The 20,689-nt window shown below is 43.8% G+C and overlaps 1 protein-coding gene across 2 annotated transcripts in view; it reads left to right on the forward strand.

The window, feature by feature from the left end:
- LOC112068165 (ras-related protein Rab-40B) overlaps positions 1-20,689 on the forward strand; it is a 42,346-nt gene that overhangs the window by 3,367 nt on the left and 18,290 nt on the right. For both annotated transcript variants that reach the window (XM_024135225.2, XM_024135226.2), the window contains exon 3: positions 15,487-15,547. In XM_024135225.2, the coding sequence (XP_023990993.1) occupies positions 15,487-15,547 (61 nt within the window). The remainder of the gene's footprint in view (positions 1-15,486; positions 15,548-20,689) is intronic.

The following is a 20,689-nucleotide window of genomic DNA, read 5'->3' on the forward strand; positions in this document are numbered from 1 at the left end:
CTCTTCTAGTTCCAGGCCTGGGGAGAGAGTACCTCAGGGACGGGCTCTTCTAGTTCCAGGCCTGGGGAGAGAGTACCTCAGGGACGGGCTCTTCTAGTTCCAGGCCTGGGGAGAGTGTACCTCAGGAAGAATGTTGGGTAGGTTACTTTCTAAGTGTAATCTGTTAGGTTCTAGTTACCTGTCAAATTTTTATTAGGAAAGTAACTTTTGGATTATCCAAACTCCATTAAGTAATCTGATTACTTTTAGACTATGTTCCCCTTAAGAGGCATTAGAAAAATACAAACATTTACATTGAATGACATCTATATCTAAGATAAATCGATGTTAGAGTTGACATAGCTGGCCATAAATTTGTTGCATTTTACTTTATGCGTTGGTTATGTAGGCTTCATTGCTTTGTACTACAGATAATAATAAGAAGAAGAAGAAGAAGAAGAAGAATAGGATTAGACTGTCTTTACATTAAAAACCAAAGTCTGTCAGATTTCCAGTCATTCCAATTCATTTCATAGGCCTACCCCTTGATCTAAAAGTATAGGACTTGGAAATATAGATGAGCCAAATTGTTTTACCGGAGCATAACCCAAAAACTATGGACTTATTAGCCTACTCTGTTGTTTATGACTTTGTTGTCATGGAGAACTGATTGGGCTTATTGCTTCCAGTTGAAAAATAAATGCTGCTCTCATGGAATAGAATCCTTTAAGTTTCAGCACTACCGAAATGTGCTATTTGCGTGTGAAAAATGTATGCCATATGCTGCATTTGCTATAGACCTAATGTTTACGTTTTTTGTTGGTGACACTTTTTGACAAGTCGATAGTTTGCAGCTTTTTTAAGTCTTATCAAATGTGTACGAGTTTTAGCATGTGTCTGTAAGGCCTAAGAATATWTTTGTGGAATCAGCACAAATTCGATTGAGCAATAAAAGCCCCACCTTAAAATAAACKTGTTTTTGACAGTATGGAGCACTATAACACAGTGGAGTTTAGAAGGGAGGAACTACCTCAAACTTTGATTCCATAGGCTGGGATCCGCACTATGCAGCTGTTGCCAGAGCGCATATTTCGCAGGTTGACGTTTATTGGCATGAGTCTCGTCCTGGAGCCAGAACTGAGCGGTTTCCACTAGATGGGAAAGCTGCAAAGTCAAAATTGGCTGTATTGTAAAAATGTATGAAAACAAAAATTCGCTTTTTGGTCTTAAGTTAAGGTAACAGTTAGGCATTATTGTTAGCAGTGTGGTTAGGTTAGGTTTAAAATCTGGTTTTATGACTTTGTGGCTGTGCCAGCTAGTGACCACCCACTGGGCACACCACGTCATTTCAACATGGATAATATTTGGCTGAGACGTTGATCAATGAGATTACAACCTATATTCACCCACGCAAAAAGACAGCCAAACGTTAGTTGAATTACCAAAGTGTTAACACTATGCGTTCAACCATCTAAAAGCACTACCAAATGTACGATTTTTGGTTTAGTTGTCACAAAATGTCTATAACTGTGCTTTCCACCATTTTTAAAAGCACAGGAAAATTCAAAATGGTAATACAATGTCAGATTTTTGGTTTATTTATTCAACAGATTGTGTTATAACTGTGCTTCATCTGATAGCAGAACCAAATTACCTGGATTAYAGTTGAGATTACATTAAAACTACATGGTGCAAGTGATCAATGCCGTTCGAGATTCTGTACAGATTATCACAGTCCTGTGACGACCTATGCATGCTATCTTGAACATGCACACTTTATATGATTATATAAGGTATTATATATAGTTACGAGTAACCTCAATGTGGACATGTATGTTTTATTCAATTACGGTTGAATGTTACATTAGTTTGTAAAATGGCCTTAACATCAGGCTATTTACTGGATTACAAAAGTAATATTGTGTTTGGTTGACAACGCAACCAAATGTCAACATTTAACTGAAATGTATTTACTGTTTGGATAGTTCCATCTGAGCCACTGGCTTAATCCCATTCTTTAACTTTTATTTTAGGTTGAGTTGGAGATATGAATCCTTGTTAATAAGATATTTATTGTACTTMAAAAATGATATTGAATTGTGTTTGGTTGTCAACGCAACCACATATCAACATTTGAAGGAGTTTTATCTTCTGCCTGGATAGTTCCAGCTGTGCCACTGACTTAGWCTGGCTTCAATTCCAGTTTGTCTACAAATTGTTAATTGATATGTTGGATTCCCTTCTCCATCTCAAYCAAAAATATAACTTAAAGAATAGGACTAAATAAATTATAACTTTATTTAAATAAAGTTTGTAATTTAGTCCTTTTCTTTAACATGTGTATATATAMTAAATTATATATACTAAATTAAAATTAAAAACTTTTTATATCTGTAATTTTTATCATAGGTACACTTCAACTGTGAGAGACGGAATCTAAAACAAAAATCCAGAAAATCACATTGTATGATTTTTAAGTAATTAAGTAATTAATTAATTAATATTTCCCTCCACTTTTCAGGGAAATCTGTTCACTAGATGTTGGAACATTGCTGCGGGGACTTGCTTCCATTCAGCCACAACAGCATTAGTGAGGTCGGGCACTGATTTTGARCGATTAGGCCTGGCTCGCAGTCGGYGTTCCAATTCATTCCAAAGGTCTTTGATGGGGTTGAGGTCAGGGCTCTGTGCAGCCCAGTCAAGTTCTTCCACACCGATCTCGACAAACCATTTCTTTATGGACCTCGCTTTGTGCATGAGGAAATTATCATGATGAAACAGGAAAGGGCCTTCCCCAAACTGTTGCCACAAAGTTTGAATCACAGAATTGTCTAGAATGGCATTGTTTGCTGTAGCATTAAGATTTCCCTTCACTGGAACTAAGGGGCCTAGCCTGAACCATTAAACCAGACCCAGACCATTATTCCTCCTCCACCGAACTTTACTGTTGGCACAATGCATTGTGGCAGGTAGCRTCCGCCAAACCCATACTCGTCGGTTGGACTGCCAGATGGTGAAGCGGGATTCATGAGTCCAGAGAACGCGCTTCCACTGCTCCAGAGTCCAATGGCGGTGAGCTTTACACCCCTCCAGTCGACGCTTGGCAGTGCGCATGGTGATCTTAGGCTTGTGTGAGGACGTTGCTTCAAGAGGCAGTTTGGAACTCGTTCTGTGAGCTTGTGTGGCCTACCACTTTGCGGCTGAGACGTTGTTGCTCCTAGACGTTTMCACTTCACAAAAACAGCACTTACAGTTGACCGGGGAAGCTCTAGCAGGGAAGAAATTTGACACTGACTTGTTGGAAAGTTGGCATCCTATGATGGTGCCACGTTGAATGTCGCTGAGCTCATCAGTAAGGCCATTCTACTGCTATTGTTTGTCTACGGAGGTTGCATGGCTGTGTGCTCGATTTTATACACCTGTCGGCAACAGGTGTGGCTGAAATAATAGCTGAATCCTTTCTTAATTTAAAGTAATCCTAGAAGTAATCATCTAGTTGTTAAAAAGTATCTGTAATCTGATTTACAATATTTTTTTCTGGTATTTTTTTTTGTAATCTGTTACTCCCCAACCATGCTCATGGGAGGGCACAGGAAAGAGCAGACCTCTCTGGTAACCTCTTTGTTCTCTTTCGGTCTGGCTACTACACACTATTCTATTACAACTAATCTATTAGATATTGTGGGAAACCACTAGGTACGTTTATGATTTGGTGGCTTTGATGCTAGGTCTATTAGTGAACATGTATTGAGTAATAAGTGAATTTGTCCAAATATATGTATGATATCTTCAACTGAGGGGACTAGATACATAAAGTAATTTAATTTCTAAATGATAAAACAGATGTGTAWAAAAATACCCTCAAATGAAATCCAATGGAATGAGGGTAGGCAAGTGAGTGTTGAAAAGATGTTGACAATGAGAAAGAGAGACAGAGGGACAGGGACAGAGATAATAGGGCGAGAGAGGAATAGAGACACAGGGACAGAGATAATAGGGCGAGAGAGCAATAGAGAACACAGGACAGAGCTACTACGGGCGAGAGAGGAATAGACACAGGGACAGAGATAATAGGGCGAGAGAGCAATAGAGACAGAGACAGAGATAATAGGGTGAGAGAGGAATAGACACAGGGACAGAGATAATAGGGCGAGAGMGGAATAGAGACAGAGGGACGGGGAGATGATGGGAGAGTCCGTTGTCAAACTACTACTAATTTGCTGGGAATATTCTAGAAGCTTGTACAGCCTCCATGATGTCTATTAACAGTAGAGTTCCCAACCCACTGACTATTACAACCTACCCAAACCAGAAACCGTGGACAGATGGCAGCATTCGTGCAAAACTGAAAGCGTGAACCATCGCATTAACCATGTCAAAGTGACTKGGAATATGGCCGAATACAAACAGTGTAGTTATTCCCTCCATAAGGCAATCCAACAGGAAAAAGGTCAGTATAGAGACAAAGTGGAGTCGCAATTCAACGGCTCAAACACGAGACGTATGTGGCAGGGTCTACAGACAATCACGGACTACGAATGGAAAACCAGTCACGTCGCGGATACCGACGTCTTGCTTCTGGACAAGCACCTTCTTCGCCCACTTAGAGGATAACACAGTGCCACCGACGCGGCCTGCTACAAGGACTGTGGGCTCTCCTTCTCCATGGCCGACGTGACATTTTAAGAGTGTTAACCCTCGCAAGGCTGCCAGCCCAGACGGCATCCCTAGCCGCGTCCTCAGAGCATGCGCAGACCAGCTGGCTGGAGTGTTTATGGACATATTCAATCTCTCCTCATCCCAGTTTGCTGTCCCCACTTGCATCAATATGTCAACTATTGTTCCTGTACCCAAGAAAGCGAAGGTAACTGAACTAAATGACTATCGCCCCGTAGCACTCACTTCTGTCATCATGAAGTGCTTTGAGAGACTAGTCATGGATCATATCACCTCTACCTTACCTGACACTCTAGACCCACTTCAATTTGCTTACCGCCCCAATAGATCCATAGACGATGCCATCGCACTGCAAACTGCACACTGCYCTATCCAATCTGGACAAGAGGAATACCTATGTAAGAATGCTGTTCATTGACTAYAGCTCACCATTCAATACCATAGTACCCTCCAAGCTCATCATTAAGCTTGGGGCCCTGGGTCTGACCCCGCCCTGTGCAACTGGGTCCTGGACTTCCTGACGGGCCAACCCCAGGTGATGAAGGTAGGAAACAACACCTCCACTTCACTGATCCTCAACACAGGGGCCCCACAAGGGTGTGTGCTCAGCCCCCTCCTGTACTCCCTGTTCACCCATGACTGCATGGTTACCACGCACACCTCCAACTCAATCATTAAGTCTGCAGACAACACAATAGTAGTAGGCTTGATCACCAACAATGAYGAGMCAGCCTACAGGGAGGAGGTGAGGGCCCTGGGAGAGTGGTGCCAGGAAAATAACCTCTTACTCAACGTCAACAAAACCAAGGAGCTGATCGTGGACTTCAGGAAACAGCCCCTATCCACATTGATGGGACCGCAGTGGAGAAGGTGGAAAGCTTCAAGTTCCTCGCCGTACACTGAAATGATCCACCCACACAGACAGTGTGGTGAAGAAGGCGCAACAGGAGGCTGAATAAATTTGGCTTGGCCCCTAAAACCCTCAAACTTTTACAGATGCACAATTGAGAGCATGCTGTCGGGTACCTGGTACGGCAACTGTACCGCCCGCAACCGCCGGGCTCTCCAGTGGGTGGTGGTGTCTGCCCAATGTATCACCGGGGGCAAACTACCTGCCCTCCAGGACACCTACAGCACCCGATGTCGCAGGAAGGCCAAAAAGATCATCAAGGCCATCAACCACCTGAGCGAGGTCAGTACAGGTGCATCAAAGCTGGGACCGAGAAGCTGTTTTTCAGTCTATCTCAAGGCCATCAGACAGTTAAATAGCCATCACTACCCAGCTTCCACCCGGTTATGCAACCCTGCACCTTAGAGGCTGCTGCCCTATATAAATAGACTTGGAATCACTGGCCACTTTAATAATGGAACACTAGTCACTTTAATAATGTTTACATACTGCTTTACTCATCTCATATGTATATACTGTTTTCTATTCTACTGTATTTAAGTCAATGCCACTCCGACATTGCTCAGTCTAATATTTATATATTTCTTAATTCCATTCTTTTAGATTCGTGTGAATTCTTAGATATTACTGTACTGTTGGCGCTACAGTAGGAACACAAACATTTCGCTACACCTGCAATAACATCTGCTAAATATGTGTATGTGACCAATAGAATTCGATTTCCAGACAGGCCTTCCCCATTCCCCTGGTCGGGGAGCTTTTCCAGGGTGAAATGAGTCTGTCATAGCCTGCCCTAAACAGAGAGGGTATACATCCTAACTGAGGACTTTACAGGGGGTCAGAAAGTTTTAAAGAAAGATAATGTTCATATTTTTTTTACAAACCCAGGAGCTTTTTGCGTTCATTGCATTACGAATTCCATTCTGTGAGCGGTGAGGCAGACAGGCTACCAGCACACAGTGTATCAGGAAACGGTCCATTATGTAAGGACAACAACCAGGTAGATGGAGAAAGTGTTTTACAGTGATTGTGTTCCAAATGGCAGGGCTCTGGCCAAAAGTAGTGCACTGTGTTCTTGTTTTTCTTCAATATTGTGTTTTTTCTGCTCTGCGACATTCAGAATGTGTCACTCTCTATTAACACACCTCCTGAGGGAGACTTSCCAACATGCAATATGAAGCACTTTGGAGATTCAGGGAAAGTGTTATGGGGTATAAATGTAAAACATCATCATCAACAGTGTTTGTTTTTATTCTCTTTAACKGATGTTTGTTTGACTGATTCCTAGAGGGAGCTGTATAAAAGGCAGTTAGTATGAGTCCCAAATGGKACCCTATTTCCTATGAGCCCTGTTCAAAAGTAGTGCACCATATAGAGGATAGGGATCTATTTGGGACGCAAACAGGGTTTTCCTCAGAGGACCTTAGTTAGCTGCTAATTACCTAATTTTCTCTCTTAGTGTTTCTTTCTTAATGTTGTCATGACAACAACACCAGCCRTCGTCATCTAGAGGGAATCAAAGGCCGGTGTGAAGTCCTTCCTTTATTCCCGTGGGAAGTGTATGTGTGTCCCCGCACGTGTGTGTGTTCCTACTCCCATTTGTTATTGCACTCCTTTATTAAAAACACTTTATAAAATCACTGCGAAATTGTGTTGTGGTTGTGAAAACAGAAATRTTTTACAGGTTTTCCTGATTATACTATAGAGGGGCAGTTATCAACTTAATCTTCTGGAGAATCCAATAAGGGACACATGGCAAGCTCCCTCGAAGAATTTAAATTACATTTTGGTATACCTATTACCTGAGGTATACCAATTAAGAGACAAATATTTTCCAAACTTATTTTGAGGTTTGTCTCTACATTGCTACTTTAAGATGAAGTTCTGTCTGACTTTTGCTGCTTGAATGATGTGTTGGTTTCTACATTGAAAACATGGACAAAATCCACACACTGAAGAACTGGTTGTGGGTATTTCTTGGTGTTCTTTGGTGTTCTCTTTGGTGTTCTCATTTGGTGTTATCAATTTGTGATTCTACTTGTTGATTCTTCTTATGATTATCTTAGGTGTATCTCTTGAGCTGTTCTCATTGGTGTTACTCTTTGGTGATATCCTTGGAATGTTCTCTTCGGTGTTCTCATACTTGGTGGAATTACTCCTGGTGTTCTTTTTGGTGTCTCCTGGTAGTTCTCTTGTGTTTCTCTTGGTGTTCTCTTGGTATATCTTCCTGGTGTTCTCTTGGTGTTCTCCTGGTGTTCTCTTGGTATTCTCCTGGTGTTCTCTTGGTGTTCTCCTGGTGTTCTCTTGGTGTTCTCTTGGTGTTCTCTTGGTGTTCTCTTGGTGTTCTCTTGGTGTTCTCTTGGTGTTCTCTTGCACGACCAGTGAAATCTTTTGTATGTTTTTGTACACTACAATTTCTCCTGGTTGTATTGACATGGTTTGTTGTCTGTGGCCCTGCTCTGTTTTTGCTAATATCACAGGATATGATGAATCTGATGTGTGTTTTATATAGGAGCCACAGTTTCCTCCACCTCCCGGCTGGTTTGGCTTGTTTTAAACACCATGGAACAGAGGCTGTGTCCCACATGGCACCCTATTCCCTATATAGTGCACTACTTTCTACCGGATCCCTATGGGCCCTGGTCAAACGTAGTGCACTGTATAGGGAATAGGGCGCCATTAAGGATGCAGACAGTGTTTCCCCTTCAGCGCTCTGGCCAACAATTTCTGTTGCCGTCAGGCTACTAAATGTGGAATCAACAGGATCCAACGTTCATTTCAGTTTTGGGTCAGTTCTACTAATAGGATGGAATAAAGGGAGAGTGGAAGCATTTCTGTGGTCAGCCAGTCTCCATGGCCAGAGAAAGATGGTTCAGTCCCAAATCATACCCTATTCCCTATATAGTGCACTACTTTTATCAAGGGCCCATAGGGCTCTCGTCAAAAAATAGTGTACTATGTAGGGAACAGGGTACCATTTGGGATGTGCACAGAGAGTGAGCTGGGCGGTCTGGATGAGATGATGGCTGAGTTGGAGCGCTCGCAGGGGAATGACCACAGACTCCAGAAGCAGTGGAACAGTTGGAACACAGACAGTGGAGTGACCACAGAGATTCTAGAATCCCTCTGCTCCAACAGAATCCTTCCATAAACTGTTGTTGAGGTCACAGGCCACAGAACAGTTCCAAACCAAATTAGATCACTTGATTATAGTTCAGAACACACACATACAGGGAAAGAGTCACGCATGTACAAAGACAGAAATACTAAATTACCGCGTGGTGATATCAGCATGGAGGGCCAAAACTCCATCCCACTAAAACAGGCTGAAATTTCAGSCGTCTTTTCAAACAGCTCTTACACTAAAAGGGCATTTTCATAATTGTCACAATTTCACAGTGTTATTCCAACCTCATTGTGAGACAAATCACATTTTTGACTGCACTGGGCCTTTAACAGAAGGATAGGGAGGAGAGGAGAAGAGAGGGGGAAGGAGGAGAGCTATTGAGCCCTACAGTAATCATACTGAAAGAAAATGCATGCAATCAGTAACAGATGGCAGAGAGGTGAGATGGAGGGATGAAGGTTGACGGGGGGAAAGGGGGGAGTGACCTGCAKGATTCAGCCTTACTGTATCAGGCTGGTAGTAATGTAGTAGGTGACTGACTGGATGTGTGCCGAATGGCACCCTGGTTCCTCTATAGTGCACTTCTGTTGACCAGAGCCCATTGGGAATCAACCAACCTAATGCAGCTGTTTGCTTATTGTCTGGATACGTAGAGCCACACTAATGATACAATTACTCTGACATATCCAAACCTAGAGAGAGCACTTCTTTTTACACGGAAAGTATACTGTGTGTGTGTGTGTGTGTGTGAGTGACCAGGTCTGCCAGCCAACACAGGGCGCTAGGGCAGCAGGTCACCCAGAGAGCGTTGGGCCACTAACCGAAAGCTTTCTAGTTCGAATCCCCGAGCTGACTAGCTGAAAAATGTGCAGATCTGAGCTTGAGCAAGGCACCAGGGTCGCTGTCAATAATGTCTGATCACTGGCCGTGACCCCACTCTCTCAGGGAGTGCACTTGTACAAATATAAGCACCCCCTATTTGACCTCTGATGATGCATGTCAACAGACATAATAATGATTATCATAACCCCTTACATAACGTCGCCTCTCCACAGTGTTTTGTGTGTTAGGCTGTATGTGCTAGGCTTTGGGTTTTTCTCAAAATAACCCTTCASACTCCTGAGGGGCCCTCATATGAAAACTGTCTCTGCCAGTTTTAACTGGAGCTGGCACCTCACACAGAGTTTCATAACAGAGTCAGAATCACATCCCATATCAACTATCATTCAATAGACATAAACAAGGATATACAGAGCCTTCGGAAAGTATTCAGACCCCTTGTTTTTCCACACTTTGTTACGTTACAGCCTTATTCTAAAATGTATTAAATGTGGGGKTTTTTCAGCAATCTACACACAATACCCCATGACCATGCGAAAACAGGTTTTTAGAAATTGTACGAACTGTATTAAAAATAGAAAAGATAACTTATGTAAATAAGGTTTCAGACCCTTTGCTATGAGACTCGGAATTGAGCTCRGGTACATCCTGTTTCCATTGATCATCCTTGAGATGTTTCTCCAACTTCATTGGAGTTGTCACGACGTGGACCTTCTGGGTGTATATTGTGGCTCCCCCATCTCTCACTCTCTCCCACCACAGGTTTTACAACGGTCATAAATTCCGGGTAGAAACTATCTTCCCTGCCATGGGGTATTGAGGGACAGAGCGTATGGAGAACAAAGACATTCTTCTTGCCCAAAACTCCCAATCCCCAAAATTGGAGAATGAAACAATATTTCTATTTTTGAGAATGTGGGAATTGGAGGAGATGGAGGAGGAGGAGTGCCAAGATGGAGGTGGAGGAGTGCCAAGATGGAGGAGGAGGAGGAGTGCCAAGATGGAGGAGGAGGAGTGCCAAGATGGCTGCGAGGTGGCTTCAATAGAGCTTTTGTGATTAGAGTTATTGATGTTTTTACATAGGTAGATGAATTGGAAAAGATGACTATTAGCTAACAGGACAGTGTGCCTGACTATTGAGTGAGTCAACGTATGTGTAGATGTGTTTGTCCTTGTTAATTAGAGGAGTCTGTAGCTGAGCTCTTGTATGTGTTTGCGTGTGAGCACACGTGCATGTGTGTGAGTTTATGGACACATACTGTAGCCATGCTTTTGTGTGACTCTTCCTCAGGGTGTCAACACAAACTACAGTATGTCCAATCCAATTACACAACGTCAAGTCAGAGACGGACCGATCCAAACCCAACCAGACAGTTGAGGCAGCACAGAGGCCGGAACGACACCTAGAGGGATGCGTTATGGGTACAGGTCGTGAGGAGGGCGGTTGCCAGGGGTGACAGTTTGACTGGTGAACTGACTCTTGATGTGGAGGAAAAGCATTAAATGCCACCTGTCAGCTGCCATCGGTATCTGTGAGCGCACGCGTGGAGACACACACACTCACACACTTTATATTAGTAAATACAGTGCAATACAGTCCATTATGACGATGCAATACAGTCCATTATGACGATGCAATACAGTCCATTATGACGATGCAATACAGTCCATTATGACGATGCAATACAGTCCATTATGACGATGCAATACAGTCCATTATGACGATGCAAATCACATTTTATTGGTCACATACACATGGTTAGCAGATATTAATGCGAGTGTAGCGAAATGCTTGTGCTTCTAGTTCCGACCGTGACAGTAATATCTAATAAGTCATCTAACCATTTCACAACAACTACCTCATATACACACAAGTGTAAAGGAATGAATGCAATGCAAATGTTACATTTGTGCTGCTCTCATTGGCCAACAGTAAAGCGTGGCTTTTCTGCCGTTTATTACTGTAATTATCAGGACCTCTTATTGAGCAGACACGCAGTACACTGCTGCTTCCTGACATGGTACGGCTCTGAGTACCTACTGAAGCTTCATCATAATACTCACAGGTTTAGTGTGCTTGTGTGTGTCTTTGTTTGCATGTATCCGTGCGTGCTTGCAGACGTGTGTGTGTGTGTGTTGCTGCTGTCACTATGTAGCTGTCTGTGCTGTGCAGTATGAGTCATTCTCACTGGGTGAGATCCAGTGGGGATTTCATCATCACTACTGTAACTTAACCCTTAGATGGTCATGGATTTAGTTTGATTTCTATGCAAACACATTGTTGTCATCTTCACGTACACACACACACACACACACACACACACACACACGTATGTGTCATTCTGTGGTGGTAGCGTAATGTCTGTGGGGTGATGGGTTAACATTGGATCTGGTCTACGGAATCCTGGCCTTTGAGAGACACACACACACAGCCTAGGAATCCTGCCCTTTGACCCCACCTACGTGTCTGATGAGAAAGCATAGCAGGGTCATGTAAAGTCTCATTACATCTCTGCCACTAAGCACATTAGTGTGTGTCTGTGTGTCTGTATGTGCACACCAGTATTTGACATTATGCCAATATGCCATCGTAATCAACAACGTAAGAAGATTTCAAGTACTTAGCTAAATGTTCCAGATKATGGAATCAGCACTTGAAAAGGTCCAGTGTGACGGATGAAGGGCGTGAGTGTGGTGGCGTGAGTGATTTGTGATGCTGTGTCTGATGAGGTCTCTAGGGCCAGGTATGGAAGCAGCCGTCACTGCCTTAGGAGTCGGGGGGCCCTTCTAATGTCGGGGGATTYTCAACAGGATCAGATTTCTATCCCAGTGTCACTTTGGAATGTCTAACACTCTAGACTCTGTTTAGGAGTCATCTGAGTGACCTGTGTGTGTGTGTGTGTGCGTGTGTGCGTTTAATCTGTGCATGCGTTCATCAGCGTTGCTTCACACGTCTGCCCACCTCCCTCACCACCCTATTCCCCGTTATAGTGCACTACTTTGGACCAGGCCCCATAGGGGATGTAGACATGTTCACTCACTCAGTGTTAAAGTTTAATCTGCTCCCTGCTGGATGACAGATGGAGAGTTCTTCTTCCACATGTTACCTCCTGATTCCTCCTGAAACATACAGAGCCCCATTAGTATCCTCTTATTCGTCTGTGCTCGTTGTCTGTCTGGTTCTGTCTCGTCTCTCTCTCTTCTGGCCCCCGATTTTCCTCTCCGTCTCTCTCTCTCTCTGCCGTCTCGTCCTCTGGGCGGTCTCTCTCTCTGGTTCTCCATACATGCTCTCTCTACCTCTCTCTACTCTCTCCATTCTCTCTGCCTTCTTCTCTAGCTCTCTCTCAGGTAATCACTTCATCAGGGGACTTTATTTGGGCATGGGAAAAGCATGTGTAACATTAAGCCAATAGCAAGCCTGAGGTAGGTAATATACAAAAGTCAAAAATAAACCAATAAAAATGAACAGTTAAACATTACACATACAGAAGTTTCAAAAACAATAAAGACATTACAAATGTCATATTATATATATGGCAAGTGTTTGTAACAATGTACAAAGGGTTAAAGCACACAACCTTAAAAATAACATAAACATAAATATGGGTTGTATTTTTACAGTGTGGTTTGTTCTTCTCACTGGTTGCCCCCTTTTCTATGTGGCAACAGGTCACAAATCTTGCTGCTGTGTGATGGCACACTGTGGAATTTCACCCAGATAGAATATTGGGAGTTTATTCAAAATTGGATTTGTTTTTTCGAATTCTTTTGTGGATCTGTTGTTAATCCTGAGGGAAATATGTCTCTCTAATAATGGTCATACATTGGGCAGGAGGTTAGGGAAGTGCCAGCTCAGTTTCCACCTCATTTTGTGGGCAGTGTGCACATAGCCTGTCTTTCTCTCTGCTCTTCTCTCTCTCTCTCTCTCTCTCTCTCTTCTCTCTCTCTACTCTCTCTCCTCTCTCTCTCTCTCTCTCTCTCTCTCTCTCTCTTCTCTCTCTCTCTCTCTCTCTCGTCTCTCTCTCTCGTCTCTGCTCTCTCTCCTCTTCTCTCTCCTCTCGGCGCCGCCCGTCTCTCTCTCTCTCTTCTTCTGCGGCTCTCTCTTCTCTTCTCTCTGCGGTCTCTCCGCTACTCCTCTTCGTCTCCAGAGTGGCTACACCAAACTTCCATTATGCTCTCTCCGAGCCTGTCTTAACTGCCAGCTACTTCTCCTCTCTCTCTCTTCTCGTGCTCTGTCCTGCTCTCTCCCTCCCTCATCTCTCTGCGGGGCGTCTCTCTGTCCTCTCTCTCTCTCTACTGGCGTCTCTCTCTCTCTCCTCTCCTCTCTTCTCTCCTCTCTGCGCTCCTCTCTCTCTCTCTCGCTCTCTCCAGCTCTCTGCGTCTCCGTCCCTCCTAGCTCTCCTCTTCCTCTCTGCGTCTGCCTGCCATCTCTCATCTCACGTGCGTCCTACTACGTCCTTTACTGCTCTCTCTCTCTCTCTGCGTCTCTCCTCTCTCTCTCTCTCTCTCTCTCTCTCTCTCTGTCTTTCAATTCAAATCAATTTGACTTTATTGACATGGCAAGTTTATTATACTTACCATTGTCAAAGATATCATATCGAAAAATTTAAATAAATATTTAATTCTATGTTAATATATTACCACAAGAATAATATATACTATTTATATATAAATAAATGGATGGGGGACTAACAGCAATAAATAATAGTAGGTAGTGGACATAGGGATTACCATTAATAAACAGCTACAACAACAATATATTAATCAGAACAACAATACATTAAAGCAACATAGTAGACCAGTGTCAACTGACTGAGAAGACACATGACCTGGTACCGAAAGACAAACAAAACTAAGCTAAATGGGAAATATTTATCAACATTACTTTGCATTTTTCACTGGCTGTCCCTCAGGTTGTGGCAGGAGGGACACATATTTGGCTGCCAAAACTGCACATTTTGGCTTTTCACCCCAATAAATATTTGATTTTCTAATCTTTTATAGTTTCAAATTCTTTGTATTGAATTATAATTTGGGGAAAGAAATATGCTCTTAGGTCTGAGTATTTGTCACAGTGTAGTAGGAAATGCACTTCTGCTCTACCTCTCCCCTGGAGCAGAGTGAGCACAGCCTGTCCTCTCTGGGCAGGCCAGGTTTGTCTCTGTCTGTCTCTGCTCCTCTTCCTCGTCTCTCTTCTTCTCTCTCTCTGTGTCTGTCTCGCTCTCTCCTCGCTGTCTGTCTCTCTCTCTCGCTCTCCTGTGTCTGTCTGTGTGTTCTCTGCTCTCTCTCTCAATTAAAATCAAGGGGCTTTATTGGCCATGGGAAACAATATGTTTAACATTGCCAAAGCAAGTGAAGGTAGATAATACAACAAAAGTGAAATAAACAATACAAATGAACCAGTTAAACATTACACTCACAACAGTTCCCTAAAGAATAAAGACATTATTCAATGTTCATATATATGACGGCAAAATAGTTAGTACAAAGGGAAAATAATTAAACACATATGGGTTGCTATTTACAATGGTGTTTCTTCTTCAATGGGGTTGCCGGCTACCTCTTCTACGCCTGATTCCAGGGCAACAGGTCACCGCATATGTAGCCTGCCTTGTGGATGGCCACCGCACTTATCGTAAGTGCCATGTGCAGCGCCCAGTAGATATCGGATAAGTTGTCATCACAAATGTGCGGTTCGTGGTTCTGTAAAATTTCCTATGTCGCGGGTGGTGCTGTGTACATGCAGGGAGAACTGCAGTGTGTCTCTAATATTGGTTCATACCATTGTGCAGCGAGGTTAGGAGTAGTTTCCACAGCCTGTCTCTCTTTTTCTCTCCCCTCCTTCAATCGAGAATGATCACTGACCAGTTTTTCAGACATACTGTACAAGGCCTAGATACATTCAGAGTAGACTAAGAGAGATGGTATTAACATCACTTTATGTTGTTGGCAGGAATCGACTACAAGACAACTACGATACTCCTAGATGGAAGAAGAGTCAAACTGCAGCTCTGGTGAGTGAAGTCACTGTACACACACACACACACACACACGTTACCCTGCTAAACTCATCCCATTTCCACGTCAGGGATATTGAAATGTTAAATGTGACTCTATGGCCTCCTAGTTCCTGTCTGTGTCCCAACTGGAATCCTATTTCCTATATAGTGCACTACTTTTGACCAGGTCCCCATGCGGCTGTATGTAGGGGATAGAGGGACATTTGGTACACAGCCCCTCGTCTTATCATCTATTTGATAAGTACGGGGGGCTGTGTACCAAACGGTACTCTGACTGTATCATGTTGATCAGATTAGGAGAAGAATAGAGTATTGTCCTGAAGGAGGTCAAAGAGAGGCAGACCTTGTTATAAGGAGAAGCGTAAAGGCAGAGATGAGTTCTGTACAGAGGCTCAATAAGAAACATGCACGTCTGATTACAGTAAGGGGGGTTGTAGCCAGATTTGTCAATAGGGATGAGGGAAGGACACACACTCTGTGGTCCCCATCGTGTGTCCTCTGCCATCCCGCCTCTCCACTCTACTCCTGACCGCTACGCTGAGAGCAGTGCTTTTATTTTTAGAGGGTTTCGCTTTTAGTCGAGTCAATATTGAATTATTAATCTGGAAATTTAGTTTGATGTCTAAGAGGATGAGATTATTTCATGCTTTAACAGAGGKGGTGTTAGAAATGCTCTCTACCCGCCTCCCTATGGCTACACGCTAATCACAGCTGGCTAGCGTGACATTGGGGAAACAGTGGTAAAATGCTAGCGCGGCTAGTGTAGCATTAGCAAAGAGCTAGTGAGGCATGGTGGAACATTGGTAAATTATAACGTAGTTAACACATTAGCAAAGAGTTAGCTAGCAGTTAGCGTGCAGAATTAGCCAGTTGTGAAAATTGGGAACTTGGCATGGATGTGGAGTAAGCCTAGGGATACACTGCAGGTAGAGTAACCCTAGGGATAACCACTATAAACCCAACCCTAGGGATAACCACTATAAACCTAACCCTAGGGATAACCACTATAAACCCAACCCTAGGGATAACCACTATAAACCCAACCCTAGGGATAACCACTATAAACCTAACCCTAGGGATAACCACTATAAACCTAACCCTAGTTAGCAGACGACCCAACAGTAGTAGGCCTGATTACCAACAACGACGAGCCTACAGGGAGGAGGTGAGGGCTCTCGGAGTGTGGTGTCAGGAWAAAYAACCTCTCACTCAATGTCAACAAAGGAGATGATTGTGGACTTCAGGAAACAGCAGAGGGAGCACCCCCCGAACCACATCGACGGGACAGCAGTGGCGAAGGTGGAAAGTTTTAAGTTTCTGTCGRGCTGTATCACCGCCTGGTACAGCAATTGCACCACCCACAACCGCAGGTCTCTCCAGAGGGTGGTGCGGTCTACACAAGGCATCACCGGGGGGAAACTACTTTCCCTCCAGGACACCTACAGCACCCAATTTTTATTTAGCTAGGCAAGTCGGTTAAGAACAAATTCCTATTTACAATGACGGCCTACACCGGCCAAACCTGAACGACGCTGGGAGAACTGGAAGGGAAGGCGGTCAAAAGAGGAATTGGCTTTGGGGGAGACAAGTGAGATATACCTGCTGGAGCGCGTGCTACGAGTGGGTGCTGCTATGGTGACCAGTGAGCTGAGATAAGGCGGGGCTTTACCTAGCAGAGACTTGTAGATGACCTGGGGCCAGTGTGTTTGGCGACGAGTATGAAGCGAGGGCCAGCAAACGAGAGCGTACAGGTCGCAGTGGTGGGTAGTATATGGGGCTTTGGTGACAAAATGGATGGCACTGTGATAGACTGCATCCAATTTGTTGAGTAGAGTGTTGGAAGCTATTTTGTAAATGACATCGCCGAAGTCGAGGATCGGTAGGATGGTCAGTTTTACCAGTGGTAAAATGCTAGCGCGGCTAGTGTAGCATTAGCAAAGAGCCTGTGAGGCATTTGGATGGAACATTGTAAATTATAACGTAGTTAACAGCTTAGCATAAGAGTTCGCTAGCAGTTAGCGTGCAGATTAGCCAGTTGTGAAAATTGGGAACTTGCATGGATGTGGTGAGTCAGGCCTAGGGAATACACTGCAGGTAGCAGTAACCTAGGGATAACCACTTAGAACACACCTGCGCCGCACCCACATACCAACCCTAGGGATAAGCACTATAAACCCTAACTTTAGTGATAACCACCTATAAACCCAAACCCTAGGATAACCATCTATAACCGTCAACCCTAGGGATAAACGACATATAACCCAACCCTAAGGATAACCATATAAACCCAAACCCTAGGGTAACCATAAACCTAACCTAGGTAACGTATAACCACCTAGGATAACCCTAAACTCTACCTGGGATTACCACTAAAACCCAACCCTAGGAAACCACTAAACTCCTAACCCTAGGGATAACCACTATAAAGCCCAACCCTAGGGAATAACAATAAACCCAACCTAGGGATAACCATCTATAACCAGAACCCTAGGGGATAACCACTATAAACAAACCCTAGGGATAACCACTATAAACCCGACCCTAGATAATACCACTATAAACCCAAGCCCTAGGGATAACCACGTAAAACCTAACCAGGGATAACCACTATAAACCGAACCCTGGGATACCACTATAAACCCAACCTAGGGTCACACTATAAAACCCAACCCTGGAAACCACTATAAAACCAACCCTAGGGATAACACACACTAGGATAACACTAAACCCACCCTAGGATAACACTATACCCACCTTAGGATACCCTAACCCAGGATAACCACTATAAAACACGGGATAACCATATAAAACCAACCCATAGGGATAACCAACCTATAAACCAATATAACCCTAGGGCATAACCACTATAAAACCTTAACCCTAGGATAACACTATAACCCATAACCCTAGGGATAAACCACTATAAACCAACCCTAGGGATACACATCTATAAACCCAACCCCTAGGGATACCACTAAAACCCAACCTAGGGAAACCACTATAAAACCAAAACCCTAGGAACCCATATACACTGGAGTAACCACTATAAACCCAAGCCTAGGATAACCACTATAAACCCAACAGAATAACACTAAACTACCTGGATATCCACTATAACCACACTAGGGATAACCACTATAAACCTAACACCCGAATACGTTACCAGTAGCAGAGCGACCCAACATGTATAGCGGCTATTACCACCACGACAGCCTACATTGGGAGGAGGTGAGGCTCCGGAGTGTGGTCAGGAATAAACAACCTCTCACTCCAATGTCAACAAAGGAGATGCATTGTGGTTTCAGGAAACAGCAGAGGTGAGCACCCCCGAACCACATCGACGGGAAGCAGTGCGAAGGTGGAATTTTAAAAGTTCTGTTCGGTGTATCACCACGCCGGTACAGCAATTGCACCACCCACAACCGCAGGTCTTCCAGAAGTGTGTGCTCTACACACAAGCATCACCGGGGGAAACTATTTCCTCCAAGGACACTACAGCACCAAGTTTTATTTAGCTAGCAAGTCGGTTAGAACAAATTCCTTTTACGAATGACGGCCCTAAACGGCCAAACCTGAACGACGCTGGGAGAACTGAAAGGGAAGGCGGTTCAAAAGAGGATTGCTTTGGGGGAGGACAAGCTGAGAATTACCGCTGGAGCGGGTGCCTAACGAGTGGGTGCTGCTATGTGTACCTCAGTGGCTAGATAAGGCGTGAGGGCTTACTAGCAGAGACTTGTAGATACTGGGGCCAGTGTGTTGCGTAGAGTATGAAGCGAGGCCCAGCAAACGAGACGCGTACAGGTCGCAGTGGTGGGTAGTATATGGGGGCTTTGGTGACCAAAATGGATGGCACTGTGATAGACTGCATCCATTTGTTTGAGGTGAGTGTGGAAGCTATTTTGTAAATGACATCGCCGAAGTCGAGGACGGTAGGATGGTCAGTTTTCGGGGTATGTTTGGCAGCATGAGTGAAGGATGCTTTGTTTACGAAATAGGAAGCCGATTCAAGATTTAATTTTGGATTGAGATGCTTAATGTGAGTCTGGACAGGAGAGTTAACAGTCTAGCCAGACCCTAGGTATTTTGTAGTTGTCCACATATTCTAAGTCAGAACCGTCCAGAGTAGTGATGCTGGACGTGCGGGCAGGAGCGGGATAGGGTTATTGTTAGTTATCCCTAGGGTCACAAGGCCATCAAGACTTTAAAACGCATCACAACACAGAGAGGCTGCTGCCTACATACAGACTTGAAATCATTGGCAACTTTAATAAATAGATCACTAGTCACTTTAATCATGTTTATATATCTTGCATTACTCATCTCATATGTATATACTGTCATTTTATACCATCTATTGCATCTTGCCTATGCGCTCGGTCATTGCTTCATCCATATATTTATATATTCTTATTCCTTTTACTTAGATTGTGTGTATTAGGTAGTTGTGGAATTGTTAGATTACATGTCTGATATTGCTGCACTGTCGGAACTAGAGGCACAAGCTTTCGCTACACCCGCAATAACATCTGCTAACATGTGACGTGACCATTTGATATTTTACCACAATAAACCCAATCATAGGGATAACCACAATAGCCCTAACCCTAGGATAACACCATACCTAACCCTAGGGATAACCTCAATACCCTAACCCTAGGGATAACCATAGCCCTATCCCTAGGGATAACCACAAATAACCCTATCCCTAGGGATAACCAAATAACCCTATCCCTAGGGATAACCCACTAGCCGTAGGGATAACCACAATAACCCTATCCCTAGGGATAACCACTCAGGCTAGGATAACCACAATTACCCTATCCTACGGATAACCACTAGCCGTAGGGATAACCACAATAACCCTATCCCTAGGGATAACCACTACTCTAGGATAACCCATAACCTATCCTAGGGATAACAATAACCAACCCTGGGATAACAATACCATAACCCTAGGGATAACACTAAGCTAACCCTAGGATAACCACTAAGCCTAACCCTAGGGATAATCACTAACCCTAGGGATAACACCAAAACCTAACCCTAGGGATAACCACTAAGCTACACCCTAGGGGATAACCCTAAGCCTAACCCTAGGGATACCACTAAGCCTAAACCTAGGGATAACCACTAGCC

The sequence above is a fragment of the Salvelinus sp. IW2-2015 genome, unplaced genomic scaffold, assembly GCF_002910315.2.
Source record: "Salvelinus sp. IW2-2015 unplaced genomic scaffold, ASM291031v2 Un_scaffold136, whole genome shotgun sequence".
Lineage (NCBI taxonomy): Eukaryota > Metazoa > Chordata > Actinopteri > Salmoniformes > Salmonidae > Salvelinus > Salvelinus sp. IW2-2015.